The sequence below is a fragment of the Nipponia nippon genome, unplaced genomic scaffold (assembly GCF_047370975.1).
Source record: "Nipponia nippon isolate SJK-2023a ecotype South Korea unplaced genomic scaffold, ASM4737097v1 scaffold_5, whole genome shotgun sequence".
In the NCBI taxonomy this organism is placed as follows: Eukaryota; Metazoa; Chordata; class Aves; order Pelecaniformes; family Threskiornithidae; genus Nipponia; species Nipponia nippon.
The window spans coordinates 93,728,791-93,751,711 of NW_028262369.1; the positions used below are offsets into that span (position 1 = coordinate 93,728,791).

The 22,921-nt window shown below is 41.2% G+C and overlaps 1 protein-coding gene across 4 annotated transcripts in view; it reads left to right on the forward strand.

Moving 5' to 3' along the window:
* The window catches only part of THSD7B (thrombospondin type 1 domain containing 7B), a 540,474-nt gene that overhangs the window by 305,452 nt on the left and 212,101 nt on the right, over window positions 1–22,921 (forward strand). For all 4 annotated transcript variants that reach the window (XM_087730295.1, XM_087730298.1, XM_087730296.1 and 1 more), the window contains one exon: window positions 19,544–20,339. In XM_087730295.1, coding sequence (XP_087586421.1) covers window positions 19,544–20,339 — 796 coding nt within the window. The remainder of the gene's footprint in view (window positions 1–19,543; window positions 20,340–22,921) is intronic.

Sequence of the window (22,921 nt, forward strand, 5' to 3'; positions counted from 1 at the left end):
TTTACCCTCCAGTCTTCATGTTAATACCTTTGGGTGAAAGAACAAATAATTATTTGTGTTGTGAAGAAATGGTTTTTAGACTCATTTTAATAGGAGGTGTCACAGCATTGTGAAAGAGAAAGAATTAGAGGCGTTGTGTGAACAGGGCTGGGAAGCAGAGGCAATAGCCCAGTGAGCTATTTTGAGAGTGGGTGATTTCATCCAGGAGGAGAAAAAGGCTGCATAATCCCTTCCCCAAAGAGATGAATGCTAGAGGAGCTAGAAGGAGCCCGAAGATCAGCTCATTCTGCAACTTTTGACACCTACTGATTGTTTTAACTCAGGTATTCACAAAAATGTATGGAAAAATTCATGCGGTTTGTTTTATATATTTTGGAATAATTGCAGTAGACTGGTAGGCTCCCTTTTGGTTATGTGCTGTCATCATTTTCACCAATAAAAATTACTTCATATCGTTCCTGTGAGATTTTAATTGCATTAACAAATGACTGGCCTTAATAAACTTCTACAGTCTGTGATAATTATAATCAAATAAGATATCCATATAAAAGCATAAAATTATGCTGAAGCAAATGCATTCTTGATCATTAATTAGTGAACTATCAAAGGCGTTGCAGACAATAGTAATTTTGTGCTTTTTAGAATGAAGCCTGACCATTGCAGCCTTGACTATGTGTAGTAAATTCATTTTTCAGTTATTCTCACATTGGTAAATACCTCTGAATGTGTGCTTATATACGTATCCTATCTGCTACACATATATTCTCAGTTGCTTTTCATATGTGGAAGTATCATCAGTAAGGATTTTGTTTGTTTTAATAGGACTGTAACACTGTACAGTACTTTACAAAACAGATAAATGGATAGGGCTGCAGTTCTTGAAAGGTAAAATACATAACAGCAGTTCACATGCAGTTATGTGTAAGGGCAGTGGAAGAAGTTTTGCATAAGCAGCATCTGTAGAAATTGCTGAATTTTGGGGGTTTTGTGAAGAGGAGGAGTTGATGTTTGGTGGCAGATTGTGCCATGTTTGAGTGGCAACATAGGGAAATCTATCAATGAGGAGAGAAAGAAAAATTAAGTGGACTCTGTATTTGGTACAGACAGGAGTGAAACCAAAATGACTCTCTGACTTGGTGTTGGGCCACTGTGTTTGACAGCTTGGATTGCCTCCTCATAGGACAAGGTGGAAGAATTGATGCTTTGCAGCTGTGGACACCTTGGTACCAACCCAAGTTCTGCCAGCCTTGGGTTTTGCAATGAAGTGCAAGTTTAAAGGCACAATATGCTTCCTATTTCTGGAATCCTTCGAGAAATTGTGGACCTACAAAATTCAAATCCAAAGTGTTAACAAGGACAGGTGGGCCCATCCGTCAAACTCTCGAGATGCTGCCATCAAAACTCTTGCAAGCACAGCTTTGTTTACAAAGAATGCCAACCAGACCTAAAGATCAGGAGCATTATTACCACCAAATTATCGTGATGTAATGATAGATGACTCTCTTGTGTGTGATATCGAGACAGAATGTGACATTTTTGTCTTACGGTAAGTTCCCCTCTAGTTAAATGGGCATCACAGCTGTCTTTGAGTTGCAGGAAGACTTTGATTCCTAAATCCTATAAAGTGGATTTAGGTCCCAGTTTCCCTTTTATTGATTAAAAAAGTTAAATTTAATTGCTTACACAGTGTCTCCTTCTATTTTACGCATTTTATCAGTGAAATACAGGCCCACATCTTTGACTTCAAACAGTTACATTTACATAATCAGCACATTTACCATTCTCACAGTTTACTTATTGGTTGAGCTTGCCTGCCTGCTATGTGATCTGACCGCAACGGCCAACCACTCCTTAGTGATAATTTACATTATTATTGTAATATGGATTAGGCATCAGTTGGAAGTGAGTCCGAGTCGATACTGGCCTCTTTCCTGTGACATCTTAAAAGAACTTATTTAACACTCTGATATCCATTTGGAAATTCAAAGTCATTGCTTAAAATGTTTCTTGGCAAACTGAGGTTCATTAATGAAACTTAGCAATTGGCTGGACATCCAAAATGTAGAGCAGAGATAAATGAGGAACGGAGTAGGAACGTGGACTCAATCTGCTCATCTTGAATTGATGCTGGTATACCAGAGACCCGAGTTTGGCCCTCTGTCTTCTCCTTTGGAAGATGATGCCGTAGGTGTTTCTGTCAAGTGACTGCAGGTCCTGACAGTCATAACCCCCCAAGTGGAGAACATGGACATAATAGGGGAAGATATCTGGTCTTCTTGTAAAAACATTTTTCTCCACGAGCTAGCAAATGCATACATAAAAGTAGACTGGAAGAAATTAATGAATTCTCCTGCCTGCCCAATCAATTCATTTGTCTGGGGCTTGAATTCCCTGAAGAGAGGACATATGAAGGATTTTATGGCAAATAGCAGCTGTTCTTCTTCCTCCCTGGGGCAAAGGATGTGCATCGTGATCAGTAAAACCCCCTATCTTTTATCAGTGTGACTGGCACCCAGTGACTTCTTCTAACAGTCCAGCTGTTGAATGCCGTAATCCTTGTGGGTCAGATGACATATGCTGGTATTACTGCTGTGCGCCGTTGATGTATATACTTGATGCTGAATTAATATTTTAATGCAGTTTGTATAAACAATTTTATTATAGCTGCACGATTTAGGAGTTTAAGGTGGCCATAAAAAGGTATTTCTGAGCCTCACTGAAGTTTTGATTGGGGAAAATCTGTTTGCCCATAAATGATGAATGTAAAGAACCCTACAGACTTATTGCTATGGATGGGTTTATTCACATATGAAACTTGAGAAGGGCTTTAGTACAGCCTTAATCTAAGGAGGAGTTTATAAAATGCTCTGATTAGTTGGTATTTAAAAAAATTAAAAGCAGCTGTTATCATAAGTATCTTTGTCATGCATAGTGTTCTTCAGCTACTACATGTGAAGTGAAATTAATTATTTGAAAAGATTAAGGTCTGTTGCAATACCTGAGATTCTGAACTTTGCAGTCGGAGAGCCGTAGTGAACTTGTTTTTCCAAGACATTGCAGCATCTAATAAATGGAAAGAATCTTTCTAAGAGGGCTGATGTAAAACATCTTTGTTTCTACTCACACAAGTATCTGAAGCTGATTTATTCCTGAGACTAAGCTATTTGAATATGGTGCGTTAGAGCAGGCAGTTTTGTTTTTACCAGCATTCTGGCAGAGTGCTCTGCTCGATCTGGTTTGGGAGAATGTGATTCTCCATTTTGTTTAATTGTGGTAGCGATAGAGCTTGGGACTGCAGTTGCAGGAATGAAAATCCACAGATCTGTATGGACCGAGAAAAGAGAATCCATCTCCCCCAGAAGTCGAAGTGTGTCTGTCTTAACGTAAATTTTTCTCTCCTTGTTCTTGGGCAACGAGGAAGCACACCTTAGATATAAGTATAGCCAATTAATTATTGTTATTATAACTGAAATCCTAAGAGTCTAATCATTATTAGTCCAGATCTAATTGTTACAGAAAAAGAAAGAAGAGTAATGCAGTTAAAGTTGTTATACATGCAGTTCCCAGCTTCTACATTTTTCCTGGTGTTAAGCTTGCCTTAGCTTGCCTCTATGTCCTAAGGTTGGTGGTTTCATCCTGGTGGTGGTGGGTTGTCAGCATCTGGAGCCTTTCCTAGGAGGAATATGAAGTTCATGATCGTGGTTTCTTCTTCCTACAGTGAGGAATAAGATCCTCACATGGGGTCATTAATTTCCTAACACAGTTTTGCAACTTCCTCTTTGTTGGGCCCCTTGACACCCCTGTTTACTGTGTATGGTGCCTTTTTTGTATGTTAGATTTTTTTTTTTTGTGAGTTAGCAGTAACGATGGGGTCTCCAGTGCCATCATGTGCCATTCCCTGCCTCTCCTTCTCTACACTACATCCTTTGTATGCAGGTGCTGGACAGGCCAACTGAGGTGGTGATCTACTAGATGGCTATTCACAGGTACATAGGAACTGATCAGGAACGTGGGAATCAATAGCCTTGGCCACAGTGACCATGAGATGGTGGAGACTAAGATCCTGAGGAAGCAAGTAATGAATTGAAAGTCCTTCCTTGATCTCTGGAGGATGGACTTTTAGCTTGTTTAGGGAACTAGGATCCTGTGGGAAGATATCCTGAAGGGCAAAGATGATACAGGAAAATGGGATCCAGAAAAAAGTCCCATGCTGTTGGAGGAACTCAGCTTAGGAGTACATACACTGTCATAGTCTCTCGCTTTATTGCAGAGTTTGATGTGAAGCTGTCTGGACGCATGGTGGGAAGCTTCTGATTTCTTAGTCTGGTGGAAACTCATTGTGTGCGGAAATAGATAAGGCTATCACGTGGATATGGTGTGTGCTCACACATCCGTCATTATTGGGGGAAAACTCCTTGGGCAGCAACTATTGTAACTAGACAAATCTAGATGAATGAAAATATTGCCTGAGTAATCATTGATAATATGGGTTTGCATGTGTAAAAATTAATGTAGGAAAGTATTTAGTTGCTTAGTTTGCCTGTCAAGATTGGTTTTTTGGTTTAAGTAAGAATACTTGTGAGAATGGGAAGATGGTGCAGTGAAATGGTTTGGGAAGAGTGATGGGACGATAAACCTAACTGGTGTAATTGATGGAGCTCTTTGAGACCTTTAAGTAGAAGAATCTATGACAAACCTGCCAACATTACCTTCTTAGTGACTGACCTCAGAGGTCCAGGAGATATTTTCCTCTCCTTTATTCTTAACAGAATAAAGTAGCAACAGTTTAAATTCAGCATACCGGTTCTAGTGTAAGAAAGAATTTAATGTGCATTTTTTAGAAACATGTCCTGAGAACAGTAAATATTCTTTAAAGAAATCTAGTTTTTTGTTTGTTTGTTTTAAAAACACCTGAAGATTATGCACATTATTAGCCATATACATGCATTCTGTTTTTACTTTTTGGAACCCTCTTTCTATATCTGGAGTTGTATCAAGAGTTGATGTAAACTCAAAATCTTTCTTCATCGTCTGAGAAAGAACTAGAGTCATTTAAGGTTAATTTTCAAAGATGAGGAATATTGTGAATTTCTAAACTTCAAATAGGTCAGACTGTAAATGTTTTTAACATTTAATTAATATGGATTACATTTTCTTAGCTCCCTTTTCTTCATTGATTTTTGCCATTCAACCAGTCATTTCTCTTTGTATGTATAAAATATATGGCTTACTGTTTAAAAGGATCTCAGATCAAATTGGCTTTATTTACTTCAGAATATTCTGAATAATGTTTATTATGGGAATCATAAGAAAGGAATGGACATTTCTGATAGAAGACTATTTCCAAGTGGCTTGATTGAATTAAAGAATGGTCACGAGTGAAAACTCAATTAAGAGCAGTTATTTCAGTATCCTTAGTGGAAGAACCGATGTTTCTTAATTCACAGAACTACCAGTCTAATTAATCTGCAGCTGAATCTTGTCCATCAGTTGAGGGCATGGACAGATTTATTAGTGCTGCAGTTCGTGGATGGATACACCAGCCTTGCTGTGAACTTTGTAATTCTTTTAACCTGCTTGGGGAGAAGACCAAGAGCTGGATTTCCTTCTGGAAGAGGCCAGGTAGCCCACTCCGTTTCTCAAGAAAGCTCTTTCTGTAGCAGTTTATTGTTTCCTTATGGTGATACTGAATCTCCATGTACTGGTTAATGAACCAGCTGGGACATGGTAATGAGCCGCTTCCTATGGAAACAGCTTACTCATATAAAAGCAGCAAAACTAAAAGCCCTTTGAAATCTGTGGTTCAGAAGTATTAGCTAAGTGTTTTTATTCCCGTCCCTCAAAATCACTCCTTGTTCCGCCTGTCCGGATTACTGTCAGGGGGTTTGGAGTAATTAGATGAGCAGATTTCAGTGTTTTGTCCATTGACTGTCGTCATGGCATCTTCAAAAGCATCCACAGCCTCTCTTGTGACCTCCAGGACACTGGGAGTGTCTCCTCAGAGAAGGATCGGGAGCTGGCTCCAGTAGTTCAGAACCCATGATATGGCAATCGTGACATTTTACATATGCTTCTGTTGCATTGGGTACAGACGGAGCAAAAAACCACTGATTGATTCCAAAATGTGAGTGAAATGGGATAATTTGGATATAAATATCTCATAGCATGTTTATATGTGTGTACATATATATTTGACAGCAAAGTTATGCACATTCATACATATATTCTTTTTCTTTTATTAAATAATGTATGATTTTTCTTAATCGGATGTGCCTTAAAATATGAAGCAAAAAGGGGTATTTGTCTTGGCTTATCTGTTCTCCCATGCAGGCATTCCTGAGCTTGAGCACGCAGGTGTTGAAAGGTTGCTTTGATAGCGTCTCCTTCCAGTAGCACCCCGTCAGGACGTGGGACTCATCCGCTCCTTTGATGAAACACTTAGGGCAGCAGCATCTTCTGTCAATATTTAGTAAGTTGGAGGATTTCAGGTGCTATCATGATGAACCTAAATGTGACCTAAATTGAACTGAAAGCAGCTTGAGGCAGGAATGGCTTTTTATCTTCTCGAATCGTGTTTGAAGTTGTGATTGTTCTTTGAAGCATATTTAAATTAATAACCACTGCATTTGCTTGACGATACTGGTAGAGATAATGTGGGTTTTCCATTATTCTGGCCTGGTTTTCGATCATTTCTCAGTTACAGTGAGGATGATGAATGAACATCGCCAAGAAATGATATTTTAAAACATTAGTTTTGCCATGTTGGTGACACAGTGGAACAAAGATGATTACCAGTGCTGATGTTTAATTTAAAACTGTCTAAAAAATTTTGTACTTGACCCCTTTATATCAAGGTGAACTTGAGGCATGCTTAGTTTATGCAGGTTTCCCAGGCAGTCATGACAACAATATAAGTGTTAGATTTATTTTGCAGGCTAAATGATCATTTTATACATTCGCTAGAACCACTCAGGGCTACAAAAGAGAACTCTTTCCAGTAGAATTTTCATGCAAATACCTTTATTTGTAGTGTAAAACATTAGAACACCTAGGTACTCTTGTGTAAATTAGTAGCACTGTTTATAAATATCCCTGCAATTGAAGGCAGCAGAAGCACCAGATGTGTAATTGCTTTAGCACAGATACTCTACAGAAAGCCTCTTCTGTGAAACAGAAACAAGCTTAATGTGAAAATCTTTGCTTTTGAGAGCATGCATGCTATGCACATCATTAACCTGTTAATTAAATCTATTAAGGGCTACATTTTTTGAGGCCTTGTTAAATGATTACTTATGTATAAGAATGCTTGGTTCTAAAAATCTTCAGTTGCAAAGTGTGGGCTGACTTTGTAAAACCAGGCGCTTAACTTTGGACGTAAAGTATGCGTACAGCATATGTGCATCTGTAACTGTTACTTTTTCATGTTACCATTCTTTTACTTCAAAAAAATCATAGTGTGGTATCTTTTATGGCAACAGTGACTGGATTTCCAAGTTCAAAATTGTTCGTCTCTGCTCAGCAAACAGCCCCAGCAGAATACCTGAATGCTCCCTGCACCTGCCACATCTCTTAGCGGTTTTCAAAAGAAACATAGATCTATGCTACCGGAGTCATCCTCAGGATATATATTCTCAGCTGTTTAAACATTTCAAAGGATGTGGTTTTATCCCTTGTGCTGAAACTTGTGAAAGTGTATGTAAAGGTGCATGTCTGTTAGGATTTCAGGGATAGCTGGAGACTATTCAGAAATATGTAACCACTATAAATTCAGAATAACATGAGCAAAACGTCTGCCAAAAAGGTAGTGAAGATCTACCAGTATTGTAAGGCTGACCTCTGAATAATTTTGGGGCATGATTTGATGTTTGAGTACCTCCATCTTTAAATTATTGGAACTGATGTTTTACTTTCAGTTTTCTTTATTTCAGCAGTGTAGATATTGAAAAGAAAAAAAAAACAAAACAAACCCTGCCCCTTGCCCTAAACATGCTTGTTCCCACCCTGGCACCGCGGACTAGCACTCTGCCCGCTGCAGGACTTGCCACGCTTGGGCTGGTGTTAATGCGCTGACACAGATTTATGGCCCCGACTATGGTATTCTCTTCTCTGTTTATCCTTAGAGCGTTACTGGCTTTTGCTCCAAGGAATCTAACTCAGCTGGAAAAAGAAAAAAACTAAATTAAAAAAGAAAATGAATAGAAAAATGTTCTTTATGTTGTAATGCTTTATTGTCCCAGTTCTAGGTTTCGTTGCTCTCATTTGGGAGGTACGTTTGCAGAGAAGAACGGCAGCAGAGGGGCTGTTTCTCTGGATGGGGTGTAGTTGAATGCCATGTCCTGCTCTGTGGCAACTAAATATGCCTAATGTGCTAGTTTAAAAAAAAAAAAAAAAGTTCAAAAGCATCATGGGATAATACAACCTCTTGATAAGATCCCTGGATCTCAGTCTGGCCTGATGCACAGATCTTAATCTGACAATATTTTGCTTTCACTCACCTGCATGTGTAGTCATTTGGAACGATGCCTGGCAAAATCGGCCTCCAGATGGGCTGGAGATTTTTCTTTTGTCACATACCTATCTAAGTATGCTATGCTTACTTATATTTTGTAATTCCTAAGATTTTTCTAATCTTAACACCTTCAAGTCTGAACGAGGTAATGTGATCATGTTCTTTGAGTGCAGACTCGAGTATTTTAGTTATTCTGTTCTTCTGGACCTTGCAATCAAGCAGCTGAATTTATGATGCGATGGGAGATTATTTCAGTTTGGAAATTAATGTCTTTGTCACTACCTTCCTTTTACATTAATTTTTTCCCCTCTCTAAATTGAATTTTTGTGAATTGGATTTAGTTATTTCGGTTTTTGGGGGCTGGTGGCGTGGTCTTTTGTTTTTTGTTTTGTTCAGAGCTTTTTTTTCAGTATTTGCTCTATGCCTGTCATTCTTCCCTGAAGTGAAAACCACTTGCATCTTAAAGCCCTTCATCCTGATTTACACTGTCTGGAAACTTAAGCTCTTTGGCCCTCTTAGATTGATTAGACGCTGCTCAACGCTCAGCCATTCCTCCTGTCAGCAGCCTGTGCTCACAGCATCTGCGAGACGAGCGGATTGATTTACTGCTGGAGAACACTTATCATTCCAAACTTTGGCATAGCTGCTTGTACTGTTTATTCCTGCACAGCTATTTCCAAGTATTGCAGAGAATTGTGCTTTTTCCAAAATACTTTTCCTGTAGAATTTGGAGCATTTTAGAAGAGTGTCTAGAGTAAACAGAAATTTAATTATAAATAATTAAAAGTGGATAATTAAATATGGACTGTAAATAAAAAAAAAAAGAAAATGCCCAGTAAAAGCAGTTTGTATAGTTTTACAGTAACCTCTGTCTAGTTTTTATGAAATTGATTGTGCACATATTTAAAAATAGTACTTTTCACATGAATTAATTATGCTATCTGTTGCCAGGGAATTGTTATCATTGGTGTTCTCCATCTGTGCAGAAATACTAATTAGCAGCAGTTTGGGCACCATGGGAAATCCTGCCCATTGTTTAGCTCTTCTACAGTGCTTATTAAGAATAGTGACTGTCTGGCCCGTACGGTTGAGAAGGTATTTCTGTGTAAGTGTATCGTAGAATCATATCATCGAATGGTTTGGGTTGGAAGGGACCTTAAAGATCATCTGGTTCCAACCCCCCTGCCATGGGCAGAGATGCCTTCCACTAGACCAGGTTGCTCAAAGCCCCATCCAACCTGGCCTTGAACACTTCCAAGGATGGGGCATCCACAGCTTCTCTGGGCAACCTGTGCCAGTGCCTCACCACCCTCATGGTGAAGAATTTCTTCCTCATATCCAATCTAAATCTGCCCTCTTTCAGTGTAAAGCCATTACCCCTTGTCCTATCACTATGTGCCCTTGTAAAAAGTCCCTCTCCAGCTTTCTTGTAGGCCCTCTTCAGGTACTGGAAGGATGCTATAAGGTGTCCCTGTAGCTTTCTCTTCCCCAGGCTGGACAACCCCAGCTCTCTCAGCCTGTCCTCATAGGAGAGGTGCTCCAGCCCTCTAATCATCTTCGTGACCCTCCTCTGGACCCACTCCAACAGGTCCATGTCCTTCTTATGTTGGGGGCCCCAGAGCTGGATGCAGTGCTCCAGGTGGGGTCTCACGAGAGCAGAGTAGAGGGGCAGAATCACCTCCCTCACCCTGCTGGCCATGCTTCTTTTGATGCAGCCCAGGGTACCGGTGGCCTTCTGGGCTGCAAGCGCGCATTGCTGGGTCATGTTGAGCTTCTCATCAACCAGCACTCCCAAGTCCTTCTCCTCAGGGCTGCTCTCAGTCCATTCTCCGCCCAGCCTGTCTGTGTGCTTGGGATTGCCCCGACCCATGTACACCAAGTACATGGTGTCTATATTTTACCATCTGCCTTTTCGGTTCCAAGAGCTTCAGGCAGCCCCACTTCTGCTCCGGAGCAAGGGGAGTACCCACGGGCAGAGGGGCTGCCCTAGCTGGGGCTCATCAGACGTCCCACCTGGAGAATATCCCCCAATAATGCATCTGTATCCCCCAGTAACACATCTCTACCTCCCAGTAACACATCAGCTCTGCAGAGGGCTGAGGGAGAGTTACTGCAATTCCACCATTCAACCCCAGCCAGACTTGGTAGCACCTTGGTGTGCAATTCTGGATTTTGAGTCCTTTACCATGGCGTATTGATCACTGTAGTATCTGAAAAAGTATGCTGGCTTCTGTGCTGTAGTGGGTTATAAAATATGTAAGTTGGGAATAGCATGAAGCTGAGCAGAAAAAATGTAGTTCTCCCTTAAAATGATGTCTGGAGAGGGATGCACACATTTCTGTGATTATGTGAAGTAAATTGTGATACTTCAGAAAGGTTCTGCAGGTGTGCAGATTGCTGTATTATTTCACAACTTTTTCTATGAAACAATTTTTTTTGTGATAAAAATTACTTCAATTTTTAAAGTTTTGGAGAAACAGAACGTTGCTATTATTTCAATGAACAAATATAATTTAAGCTTCATAAAAGAGTAAGAAAATTAGAAACCGCAGTTGTCACAATTCGGAAGAAGGGATGGCAGCATTTTTGTGTTTGCCAGGTAACGAATTACTGCAGAACTAGTATAAGAATTCTCTTTGTGTCTTGGAGCTCGAATACCAAGCAGGTGTTGAACCGCTGCCAGTGCTTCCCACCCCGGCCCTATCTCAGAGCAGTGAACCTCTGGCAGGGAGTTTCCTGGTGTGGTTCCTTTAGGAATCCATTAGTGCTGACCTTGATGTCGTTTGGTAAGGTTCGTGGTGGAGATGGGGATGAGGCGGTCTCTTCCAGAGCCGAGTGTATCGCCTCTGCAGCGATCCTACCCATGGCTGGGCTATTAGCAGGAGGGTGGACCTGGGGTGAAACCTGGGCTTTGCATGCCAGAAAAATGACTCGGAGTGACTGCCTATGTGAAGGGTGGCAAGGGGAAGCCAACATATGGAGAAGCAGAAAAAGCGTTGTGCAAAACTTGCTGGTGTTAAACCAGCAATGTAAGGACCTGTATAAAACTGGATGAGCCTTCTGAATCACCCAGTTCCTACAGGCAAATATTAAATAATCCCATTCATAAACATATGAAGCTCCCTTCTGCTTCCTCAGTGTTGGGGCCGGTCCTGTTCAATATCTTCATTGATGATCTGGATGAGGGGATTGAGTGCACCCTCAGTAAGTTTGCAGATGACACCAAGTTGGGTGGGAGTGTTGATCTGCTGGAGGGTAGGAAGGCCCTACAGAGGGACCTGGACAGGCTGGATCGATGGGCCGGGGCCAACTGTATGAGGTTCAACAAGGCTCGGTGCCGGGTCCTGCACTTGGGTCCCAACAACCCCATGCAACGCTACAGGCGTGGGGAGGAGTGGCTGGAGAGCTGCCTGGGGGAAAAGGACCTCGGGGTGTTGGTCGACAGCTGCCTGAAGATGAGCCAGCAGCGTGTTCAGGTGGCCAAGAGGGCCAATGGCATCCTGGCTTGTGTCAGGAATAGTGTGGCCAGCAGGACCAGGGAGGTGACAGTGCCCCTGTACTCGGCACTGGTGAGGCCGCACCTCGAGTCCTGTGTTCAGTTTTCGGCCCCTCACAACAACAAGGACATGGAGGTGCTGGAGCGTGTCCAGAGAAGGGCAACGAAGCTGGTGAAGGGTCTGGAGCGCAAGTCTTATGAGGAGCGGCTGAGGGAGCTGGGGTTGTTTAGCCTGGAGAAGAGGAGGCTGAGGGGAGCCCTTATTGCTCTCTACAACTACCTGAAAGGAGGCTGTAGCGAGGTGGGGGTCGGTCTCTTCTCCCAAGTAACAAGCGATAGGACGAGAGGAAACGGCCTCAAGCTGCACCAGGGGAAGTTTAGGTTGGATATTAGGAAAAACTTCTTCACTGAAAGGGCAGTCAGGCACTGGCACAGGCTGCCCAGGGAAGTGTTTGAGTCCCTGTCCCTGGAGGTATTTAAAAGCTGGGGAGATGTGGTGCTCGAGGACATGGTTTAGTGTTGGACTTGGCAGTGTTAGGTTAACGGTTGGACTCGATGATCTTAAGGGTCTTTTCCAACCTTAATGATTCTATGATTCCCTGCAAATATCAGAACAGACCTCCTCAACCTTTTACTTGGTTGTGCTTGAAGGGATCTGAGCTTTCCTATGGGTTGGAGAGAAGATTTAAACATAGCTAGAGAGGAGGCTGGGGATCAGCAGAAGGTATCGTGGAGATGGGTGTCCAGCAACGCCTGTGTATTTCCGCTGGTTCCCTGCTGGTAAGCCAGGCAGCTTGTGTTGCAGGAGATGGTGTGTAACCGATGCTGTATTGATTCTGGGTGTTTTTCACAGGGAAATAATGGCTCCTGTTGGGGAATATAAGCCCTACAGTCAAGGTGGAGTGACTGAAGAGACATTTTTCAGCTATATTTTCTGTTAAGGTTACATGTACAAACACCTTATAAAGGCTATTATGTTTTAAAAGGAGTCATTTTTCATAGATGTTTAGAATTTTAAAAAGGTCAGAGTTTGATTATGACTATCTGTAATCCAGTACGGAGGTATTTTTAATCTCATGTGCAGTATACTACTCATAGATGTAATCTGCTGGTAACTTCTATTTATACTTTTTGTTTTTATAGTATACATAAATTTATATACATCATGGCCTCATCCCCTAATGTCAGTTGCTATCAAGGCAAGAAATCTGTTCTCACAAACCCTCAAAATGTGTCAGATGAGTATTACAGAAATGTTTTGGAATTTGTGGGTTGGTTGTTGCTGGAGGTTTGTTTTTTTTTTTTTTTTTTTTTTTAAACTAAGAGTTGAAAGAAAAGAATATTTTTCCCTGGACTGTCTCTGGGGTGTGGGCGCATGACTGAGTAGCTCAGCTAATGCAGTTTACATTAGATCTTAATATTGAGAAGTCCTGCCTTCAAGTGCCAAGGGGTTAGTAAATCACTGAATTTTCATAAACAGCAGTGTTCATTACATTTTGCTGCAGAATGTCTTTCTTTCTGGAGTGTGTCTTGAGTGATACTACACTTGGATAATAAGGCAAAACCTGAAATGTACAATTGGAACAAACTGCTGCATGGCTATAAGTCACTAAACTTCACTTTTATTCAGATCTAAAATAAGATGAATAACTAGAGCTGCTGAATTACTCATTTGTGTAGGTCATGAAAGTTTAAAAAAGTGCTGCAGGTATTTAAAATTAATCCCAGGGATCAGAGGAATTTTATATGCCGTGTGACACGTTGCAAGTAGTACAATAGTCTTTTATTTTGTATAGCATCTTTTATACAGATTATAGTAGAAAATGTTTTACTGAATTGCTGTTAGTAATAAATAGCAAAATAATTGAGACAGTTAAGTACGGGCAAGGAAGAAAAGATGTATTTTGGCTGAGATGTGGCAGTAGATGCAGCGGAGGCATGCAGGAGGGCTCTTCCAGAAAGCAGAGGAGTGGGTAGTTATGCTAACAACAGCTATACTAATATTACTTTATAACATAAAATATCTAAACGTACCGGATCTGGTATTCTAGACTCCGTACGGAGCTCATCCCAAAGTTTTTAGTCTGTTTGGTCTCTAAGGAAAGATGTGACTGGACTGAGCACACTGACGTGGAGAGAGCATGATCTGCAAATGACAGGACTTTCATCAGCATAGTAAGATCTTTGTCTGAATCATTAGAAATATTTTTCTTGTCAAAATATTGAATGTCTTTGCACCATGCTGAAAAAAAACCCAACAGTAGGGGTGAGAAAATGTGTGGTAGTTCATATGATCTTTAACAGTTTGGTTTATTATAAATAAATATACGTCTAAGTCTCATAAAAATACATAAGTCTCATAAAATTACATAAAAACTACATAAATCTCATTAAAAAAACCCTTCTCATAAAATAACCAATTCTGAGGAAATCGATTCACTGGAACTTATTTTTTGCCACTGTTACTAATAGTTAAGATTAATTGGTAGTAATGCCACGAGGAATAAAGCTCATGTGTTGTCTGAGTCAGTTGTTGTCTGTTCTCGGAAATCACAGAACGAGTTGGAGCTTTCCATTTCATATAAACATGCTCCGGTGGAAGGATGCTAGAATGACATCCAAAGCAGTGATATGACATTTCAAGCAGGAGTATTCAATTAAAGCGGACACTGCAGTGATGTCCTGGAGTTATGATCAGGTCTGGTGGAGTTATTCCTCAGCCAGGCATTAATGAAGTCTTATGTCTCTGTTATGGTATTCGGGGATCTTTGTCTAAGAATTAGTGTATTCTGTTTAAAAAACAAATCGTTAAGGTCTAGAACAGTTGCTTCTAAATTTGATACTTAAACTGAAAGACAAAGTAAAGAAGTGTAGAAAATAGGAGGACTATTCCAGTGATTGTCCATTACTTTTTCCAGCGTTCCTTCACTGTTTTATATATCGGATGTGACTTGGAGAATATCTGTTACCTGTTTGAATTAAATTACTAACACAATACTCTATTTAACTGATTGCTGATCTTGTCCTAAGTTTGCAAATTAGTACATAGCAACAGGGACAGAATAATTGTGGAAGATGCTTACTGTTGAATGAATTCTTAGATGGTGAAATGGTTGCAATTAAGCTAAATGTCACATTAAACAGAGCATAATTATTGTAGCAAGCCTTATTAAGCAATAACATACTTATTAAGCAGCTCTTACTGGGATTCCTATTTTAGGTTTGATGTTTAGTGGTGTTTCATTTTGTCTGTAATATGTAATTATTGTCTGAATAGCCTGCTTGCCTTATGCTTGTGTGACCTGTGTATCAAAGAGCAGATGTCACTGTATCCTTTCAGACATAATTATTCCATAATTGGAGGTAGGTCTTGCAGGCAGGAAAAGCAAATCAGTACACACTATATCAAATAAAACTACACTTGCAGTGTTATTGTATGCTTTTAATGGGATTAGAGAAGCTGTATGGGATGATAGTACGGTACTCCTTCTGTCCGATAAAAGACGGCAAACAGAACAATGTGTAGTTTTTCTTTATTAGATTGACTTGATTTGTTAATCCCTTTCATATCATTATTACTTGTAATGTAATAGATGTCTTGTAAGAGACAGTAGTAGAATGTCTTTGTTTACAGTTTTCCGTAAGTAGAGACATCCCACTGTCTCTACAATTTTCATACAAGTCAAGCAAGTTTTGCTTAACTTGTTACTTTTGGAAATAGTGATTTGATTGAGTTTCCCTTTGGTTTTGTTGACTGATACGTTTATTTGTGCTATTGCAGGTTCCTTGGTACTTTGCAGATCTCAGTGGTGTTTTTGGGGGGAAAACCTTTTTTTGGCACAGTAGTAGAGTCCTAGTGGACAAAGCCTTACTCTCAGTTCGATGCTCCTTCGTAGAGTAATCCAGGTTGGAAGGGACCGTGGGAGGTCATCCGGTTGATCCTCCTGCTCAGAGCAGGGTCAATGTTGAATTCACACCAGGTGGCTCAGGGCTTTGTTCAGTCAGATGTTGAGAAACCTCCAGGGATGAGATTCTGTTGTCCCTCGGGGCAGCCTGTTCCAAGGGTTATCCTCATAGTGATGAGATTTTTCCTTACATCCAGCTGGGAGATCCCCTGTTTCAATGTACATCCACAGTCTCTCATTCTCCCACCTGCGTCCTGCTGCGATGAGATCCAACATCCATCCAGTATCTGATTAGGTTACAGTGGTTAGGAGACAGACGATATCTATCCTTTATCTTCATCTTTTTGTACTTCCAATAGAGAGGTCACTGTGAAATGTATTTCATTTTGTTTAGTCTTCTGCTTTAATTACCAGTGGCCTCCCATTCCAGATCGGGAGTTGTAAAGCATCTTTCTGAAGTTCTGGCTTTTGATGCCTAAATTGCATTGGGTTTTTAATAAAATGTAGTTAATATTATGATTCACATTGTGCTGAGATGTTTCTTTTAATTGACTCAGATTTATTTCAAGGAAAGTGTAAATTTACCATGACCCTTCTAAAAGTAATTAAATTCTAATTACAAAGGAGACTATTGACTAGGAAGTATTAACATCCTTCTCCTCATTTAAGCTACTGAACAAGATATTTAACTAAGCAATGAAACATTGTGGATAAGTTTACTGCTGCGTCCTGAAGAGATCATCAGGAAGTGAAAAAAATCTATAGTAATGGGATTTGCATCTAATTTTTAACCTTATTTTTCATGCTTCTTTTTTTGGTGTGCCAAGAGCAGGCTACGTTTTTAGCATGTTTGCCAGAGAATAATTGCAAATTGTGATGTGTCTAATGATAGTGTAATTACTTATGAGTCTGTGCTTGCTTTTTTTTTTTTTTTTGGTAATTTTTCATTCTAAATTCACATCTGACATTAAATAACGGCCACTTCTTGCTAAGGCTTCTGCTGCATCTCTCTCTATCCTGTTAATGTAGGGACTGGTAAATCTGCAGCTATTACATAAAGTAGTTCACGAGCAACACCCAGAAATGTATAAAAAGTACCAATGAGATGAATTCTGTGCAGTAGTGAAAGAGCGGTGGTAGGTTTGGTGAGTGTAATTTGGCCAGTCCTCTGCTACAACTGCTTTGTGTTACTCCATGGAGGAGTTTAATGCTATTTTTAATGCTATTTGCTATCCTAAGAAATAAGTAGTAAATCCTTAATTGGTATAATGTGCTTCAAGCTCCCATTGATGAGTAAAATACTGTTATGCACTATGCTGAAGTGAAACAATATTACTCTTGAATTTTTACTTTAAAACCAGTGGTGAAACCCAAGCTTTTCCTGTACTGAAACTTCCACATCTCAAAAAATTAAACTGCCTTTGCTGAACTGCTTCAGAGAAACAAATGTTGGAATAAGCTCTCATGATACAATTGCGTTGCGATGCTTAGTCTTTGTGCTAGTTACTTTCCTCTGTTAATAAAAACCACCTAGTACTTGAGGTTTGAACTTTGACAATTATTTTTCGTGAGATGACAGGATATACCTAATCCAATGTCTGATTTTGAACCTTGTTGGCATTTGTATGAGAATGTTCTTTTAAATCAAGGTGAAGTATCAAGGATGAACATTTAAATTGTCAATGGACCTCTTCCTGTAACTGAACTTCAAAAGCATATTTAAAGGTTCATTTTTTTGAATATTCATTTTTGAAGCACACTGGATTCTGTTGAAAGCCCGTCATTAGTGTAGTACAGCTTGTAGAGCACAGTATAGTTTGATGCTGCTTTTTCCCATTCAAGACACGTGTCACGGCTGAGTCCTTACCTTGGACTGATTATCTTTTGATGTGAAATAGAGGCATAAAAGGGACAAAGATTTTTCACGTAGCCTGCAGGATTCAACAAAAGCTGGAGCTGTCTAAACCCTGACGACTCTGAAAACCCCTCTTGCCCCTGCCTGTCCACCACGGGAGAAGGTGGCAGTCCGAGGGCAGAGTTGCAGTCCTGGCCTGGAGAATGAGGCACAAGGGACACGGCAAGAACGCGGGATGTGTTGGAGGAGCATCTCAGCTATATCCAATTCCTATTTACTTTTCCTCCTTTATTGACAATGAAACCCAGGATTATTTATTTATTTATTTCTATTTTTTTATTACACAATGTCAAGCCCCTGGCTCTGGAGGATTAACTCCTCTGTTCATGAAGAAAGAACAACGGGATTACCAACAACTCTGCCAGCAGCAGAATGAATAGCTGGTATTATAATTGCAGCCATTATGGGGCTGTTTTTGGTTTCTATGTGTGTGTTTGGTTTTGTACTGTAAGCATGTAACTGATTCCGGTAGTTTTAAAATCAATTTCAAAAAACTTGACTGGAGTAGCATTTCTTAATATAAATCAACCTATTTACTGTAAGTTCATTTTCTGCCTTGAAAAAATACAAAAGGTAGGGTAGTTGCAGGGTATTTTCAAGCGAGAATTACGTACGCAATTTTCTTACCGAGTGAAATGGCTCTGTTATGAGGCATTGGAAAGTTTTTAAACTTAGAAACGAGATGAGACCCTCTTGAGACATGATCATCAAAATCACTTTAATATGTTAAGATTTGGCCTGAGTGCTTTTTCCCTACCTTTTGCCTTCAGTTTGCAAGCAATTCTGAACTTTACAGCCCTCAGATTATTTTTTTGGCTTGGATTTTTGTCGAATAATATTGCCACAGAAAAAGCTTTCTGTTTAGCCTTGTCTGATTAAGTTCACTTGCAAATCCTCAAATAAGATTCATACGATTACCTATATATGTTAGCGTGCTCCAGAACTAAAAATTACATTGCTGGGTTTAATTTTGCTTTCATTTCTCTTCCCGAATAACTAGCTTTACCACCCCTTGTAGTGCCACGTGCTGCAGATGGAAATGACTGGCGTGATGGTACATCCCAGGGTAATTCAGAAGTCGATGCGCGTGAGGTGCCTTCTCTGCTATCGGGGCTCTGCTCTCGGAGCAGCACCCTGCGGGGCCTATCCTGCACTACATACACTATCACATCAAGTCAGTTCCTCCATTTTGAACTCCTATTAAGAGTATGTTCTTACTTTTATAGTATTTATCCTCACCATTTTATCACTGTGGATGATGATTCAGCTGCTTCCCAGTGCAGTTTATTCCATTGACTAATTGCTCTATTAAGACTGTTTTCCTCTTATCTAACTTGACTTTCTTTTCCTATTAGATTATTGTTCCTTTATGATCATTTTTATATTCATTCGTACAAGCGAAATTAAATATTCTTATTTCCTCAGGCTTTTGGATGCATTTTATGGCTACAGAAATGTGCCTGGCCTGCCTTTAATTTGAGACGTTGTGGGGCATTTTTTTTTTTTGGCAAGTTTCTCTGAGTGGTCTAGTGATGGGAGTACACTGGGAGGAGAAATGACTTGCAGCCTTTAGGAAGCTTTTACATAATTTTAGGGACCAGCTGGTAGTTATTTACCTTTTAATACCTGGCAGGGTGTGGTTTGGATGCTACCGGGCATCAGGACAGATCTGTGGCAGGGGTATTGCACGGCATTTCTCAACACTCCCTCTTTTGCAGGTCACTGGGGCCGGTGCGTAGGTGACTGCGGTTCGGGGGGCGTTCGGAGTCGGGCCGTCTGGTGCACCCACGCGGAGGGCTGGACAACGTACCACGCGAACTGCGACCAGAAAGACAAACCCGAAAGCCAGAGAAGGTGCTTTAAAGTCTGCGACTGGCACCTGGAGCTGTTCGAGTGGGAGGTTTCGGGATGGGAGAGGTGTGGGCTCGTCCCCTTTGCTGGCGGTGAGGTGGGAGCTGGGGCTTGCATCACCGCGCAGCACGGGCTGCAGCGCCGGAGCGTCCGCTGCCTCCAGAAGCTGAACAGAACCATTGTCGCCAACGAAATATGTGAGTATTTCACACCACAGCCACCCACTGAGCAAGCCTGCCTGGTGCCCTGCCCGCGGGACTGCGTCGTGTCTGAGTTTTCTGTCTGGTCCGAGTGCGGCACGGGCTGTGCCAAGAGCTTGCAGCACCGGACACGGGCGGTCATCGCCCCTCCTCTCTACGGGGGCGCCCCGTGCCCGAATCTGACCGAATCCAGAGCCTGCGGTGCTCCCGCCTGTCCTCTCGGGGAGGAGGAGCACACCTACAGCCTCCGAGTGGGCTCTTGGGGTGAATGCCAGCTGCCCCATCCTAAAGACATCGACCTGGCGGGGAGGACTATGCCGGATTTTGGTTCGGACTCTGGAGAGCGAAGCACATCTGGACTTCAAGGCTATAAACCCCACCACCATCCCGGGGAGGTGGAGATCGGTTACCAAACCAGACAGGTCAGGTGTGTAAGGAGCGATGGAAAACACACAGCGCTGAGGTAAGGGTGCTTCGTCTCTTATTTCATCCCCAGTGGGTTTGTTTGACGGAGCGCTTGCTCTGCGTGGCTGCACCACAGCGAACGCGCTCGCCTTCTTGAGTTTTAAATGCAAATTTTTATGTTTTCTTTATGGGCTTTTTTTTGATTTAATTCCCTTCGTGTAAAGCTAACATATGCTGAATATTTTGCATACTTCTATGATTTGTGACTGTTTAATTCAGTTTATGTTTTTAATAATTCTCTTCTATTTTTTTTTTTTTTTTTTTGTTGTTTTGCGGAAATATCAAGGAAATGGAATTATATATCACTTTGCGCTGTTGCTGGGCCCTGGCTGTGGGAGAGGGAGGTTTCATTCTCAGTCATGTACTGCATATATTTGGCAGGAGAGGCTAAAATTGCACTGACTTAAACTCCTTCGTTCTTACAAATCAACGCTGGATAAAATAAGTCTGAAAAGTTTGGCCTTGCAAATTTACTAGAAGGTATTTCTTGGTAGAATAGATCAGTGAGCAAACTTGTGATTGTCCTGCTTACTGAGGAGCCTTCTCGTCTGGGTGGAACTCTTGCATGCTGACACTAGGTACATGACTTGCTTTTCTATCTTATGTTTTATCTAACAATTTCTCTTAGTCTGCGTAGGTTGCTTTGCTGTAATTTAAATGTGAAGGTTACAGTAATGCGCAGCAAATAATGGAAAGATGTATTTTCTCCATTTCTCGCCTTTAAATTTAAACTATCTGAGCTCTGCCATTTGACTTCAGGTTGGATTTGGGCAGGTGCCAGGAGATTTCTCAGATGACTGAGAAATTGATTGAGTTCTGAGAAAGTCAGGATTTCTGAAGAACTTCTCAGGTTCTGTTTTTCAGGGATATTAAAAGTTCTTAAAAAATCCTGCTCCTGAATTTGGTGGAAATCAATCTGTTTCTCCGTAATCTATAGCTCCTGCCACCTGCACAAACTCAAATTGCAGAGAGAAGGGGTTATTTTATGTCCAATTCTCTACCCCTGTTAATGTCTGCAGTGGTTTTGCACACATACTGAGGTGAAAATATACATTCTAGCCTTTTTCTTACCCCCTCCTATTACACCTGTATCCATGTATGGATTTTTTTTTTTTTTATTGGTTGGAAAAAAAGTCAGGCTTTGTAAACTGTTCCAGCAGCTCCTAACATCTTGACTTTATTACTTCTCTCTAAATATATGCTGATTCTAAATACACAGATTTTATGCTCATGTAGTTGCTTGACTTTAATGGAGTCACTTGTGATTTATGCCACCGTGTGCCCAGCAGCAGGTTTATGTCTCCTAACACTTGTGAGCTGTTCTTCTGCCTCTTGTATCTCATTCCTTATCGGAGGCTCTGGAAAGGGGATCCTGACTTGATTAAGATTTCATTCTCTCTGCCCTCACAGGCTCACTGCTATATTCTCTGTAAGAATGGGGAATGGAAGACACTGTTTTTATAAATGTTTTCTCTTTGTTGTGAGTTATACATTGAATTTCTGGATGACAGTGCAGAGGGTCCTAGGAGCTTTAGTTTTAGAGACTCTACCCGATCAAGCTGTCTTCTTCCTTGCTCCTTTCTGTTTGTTGGTGTTTCTTTTTTTTTTTTTTTTTTTTTTTTTTTTTCTTTTCTGATCTAGCCCCCTTTTTGGGAGTGCTCAACTCCATTAGCCACCTCCTGGCAGACTTTTTCTGCTGAGGCTGTTGAATAGAGGAGAAAAGGTCATGTCACGTTACAGTGTCCAGATAGTCACACACTTTCCCGTTTTTCCTTTTGGACCTAAAATCCAAACCTAAAAATCCAGCCTAAAATCCAATCCGTGTTTAATTCCAGGGCTGGAGTGTCACTGATATCAAATACCCCTGACGATTGCCTTTAAGCATCCCTCGGTAAAGTCGTCCTCGTTTTGTTGTGCAGCGTATTTGCTGCCATTCTTCTGAAGAATGGACCCGATCTTGCAGATGCTGCTTACAAGAGCGATGATATTTTGGCTACTGATAAAGAAGAGTAAACGCATTTGCATAACCCTGTAGCGGGGTTTGGCCGGCAGCCAAGCGTCTGCTGTAAAACTGGAAAGAAGGGCGTTTTCTGTGCTTTTTCATTTTCCTGGCCGAGGTCTCCTATTTCAGCTAACACCATTGAGTAAGTACCAATGAGAGACACAAATTAAATTTATAGAAAATTGAGGCAAGAGAGAGGGCTATCCCAAGACGTGCTTTGAGGGTGGGCTCGGAGCTGCCAGTCTGTCAGGGCTCTGCCGCCACCCTGCCTCCCGCCACTGCCCGATTCCCGTGGGGAAGCGGCAGGTAACGGGAGCGGTCAGCTAACCACCCCGGACTGGTCAAAGGCCGTGTGAGGAGAGGAACCATATGCTCATCTCGCCTCCTAACTTATAACGCAATGGCAAAGATGCCTAATTTATTACCAAGGTTGTTTAATTTACTGGTGTCTAATCGGAGGGCTGTGGAGCAGCCAGGGAGGCCGGCGAGTGGCAGCAGCCACTGTGCTCACTGATGGGGGGGGGGGGGTACCAGGTACGCGCCTCAGCGTGAAAGAACAGTCTTTTGCCAAAAATTGG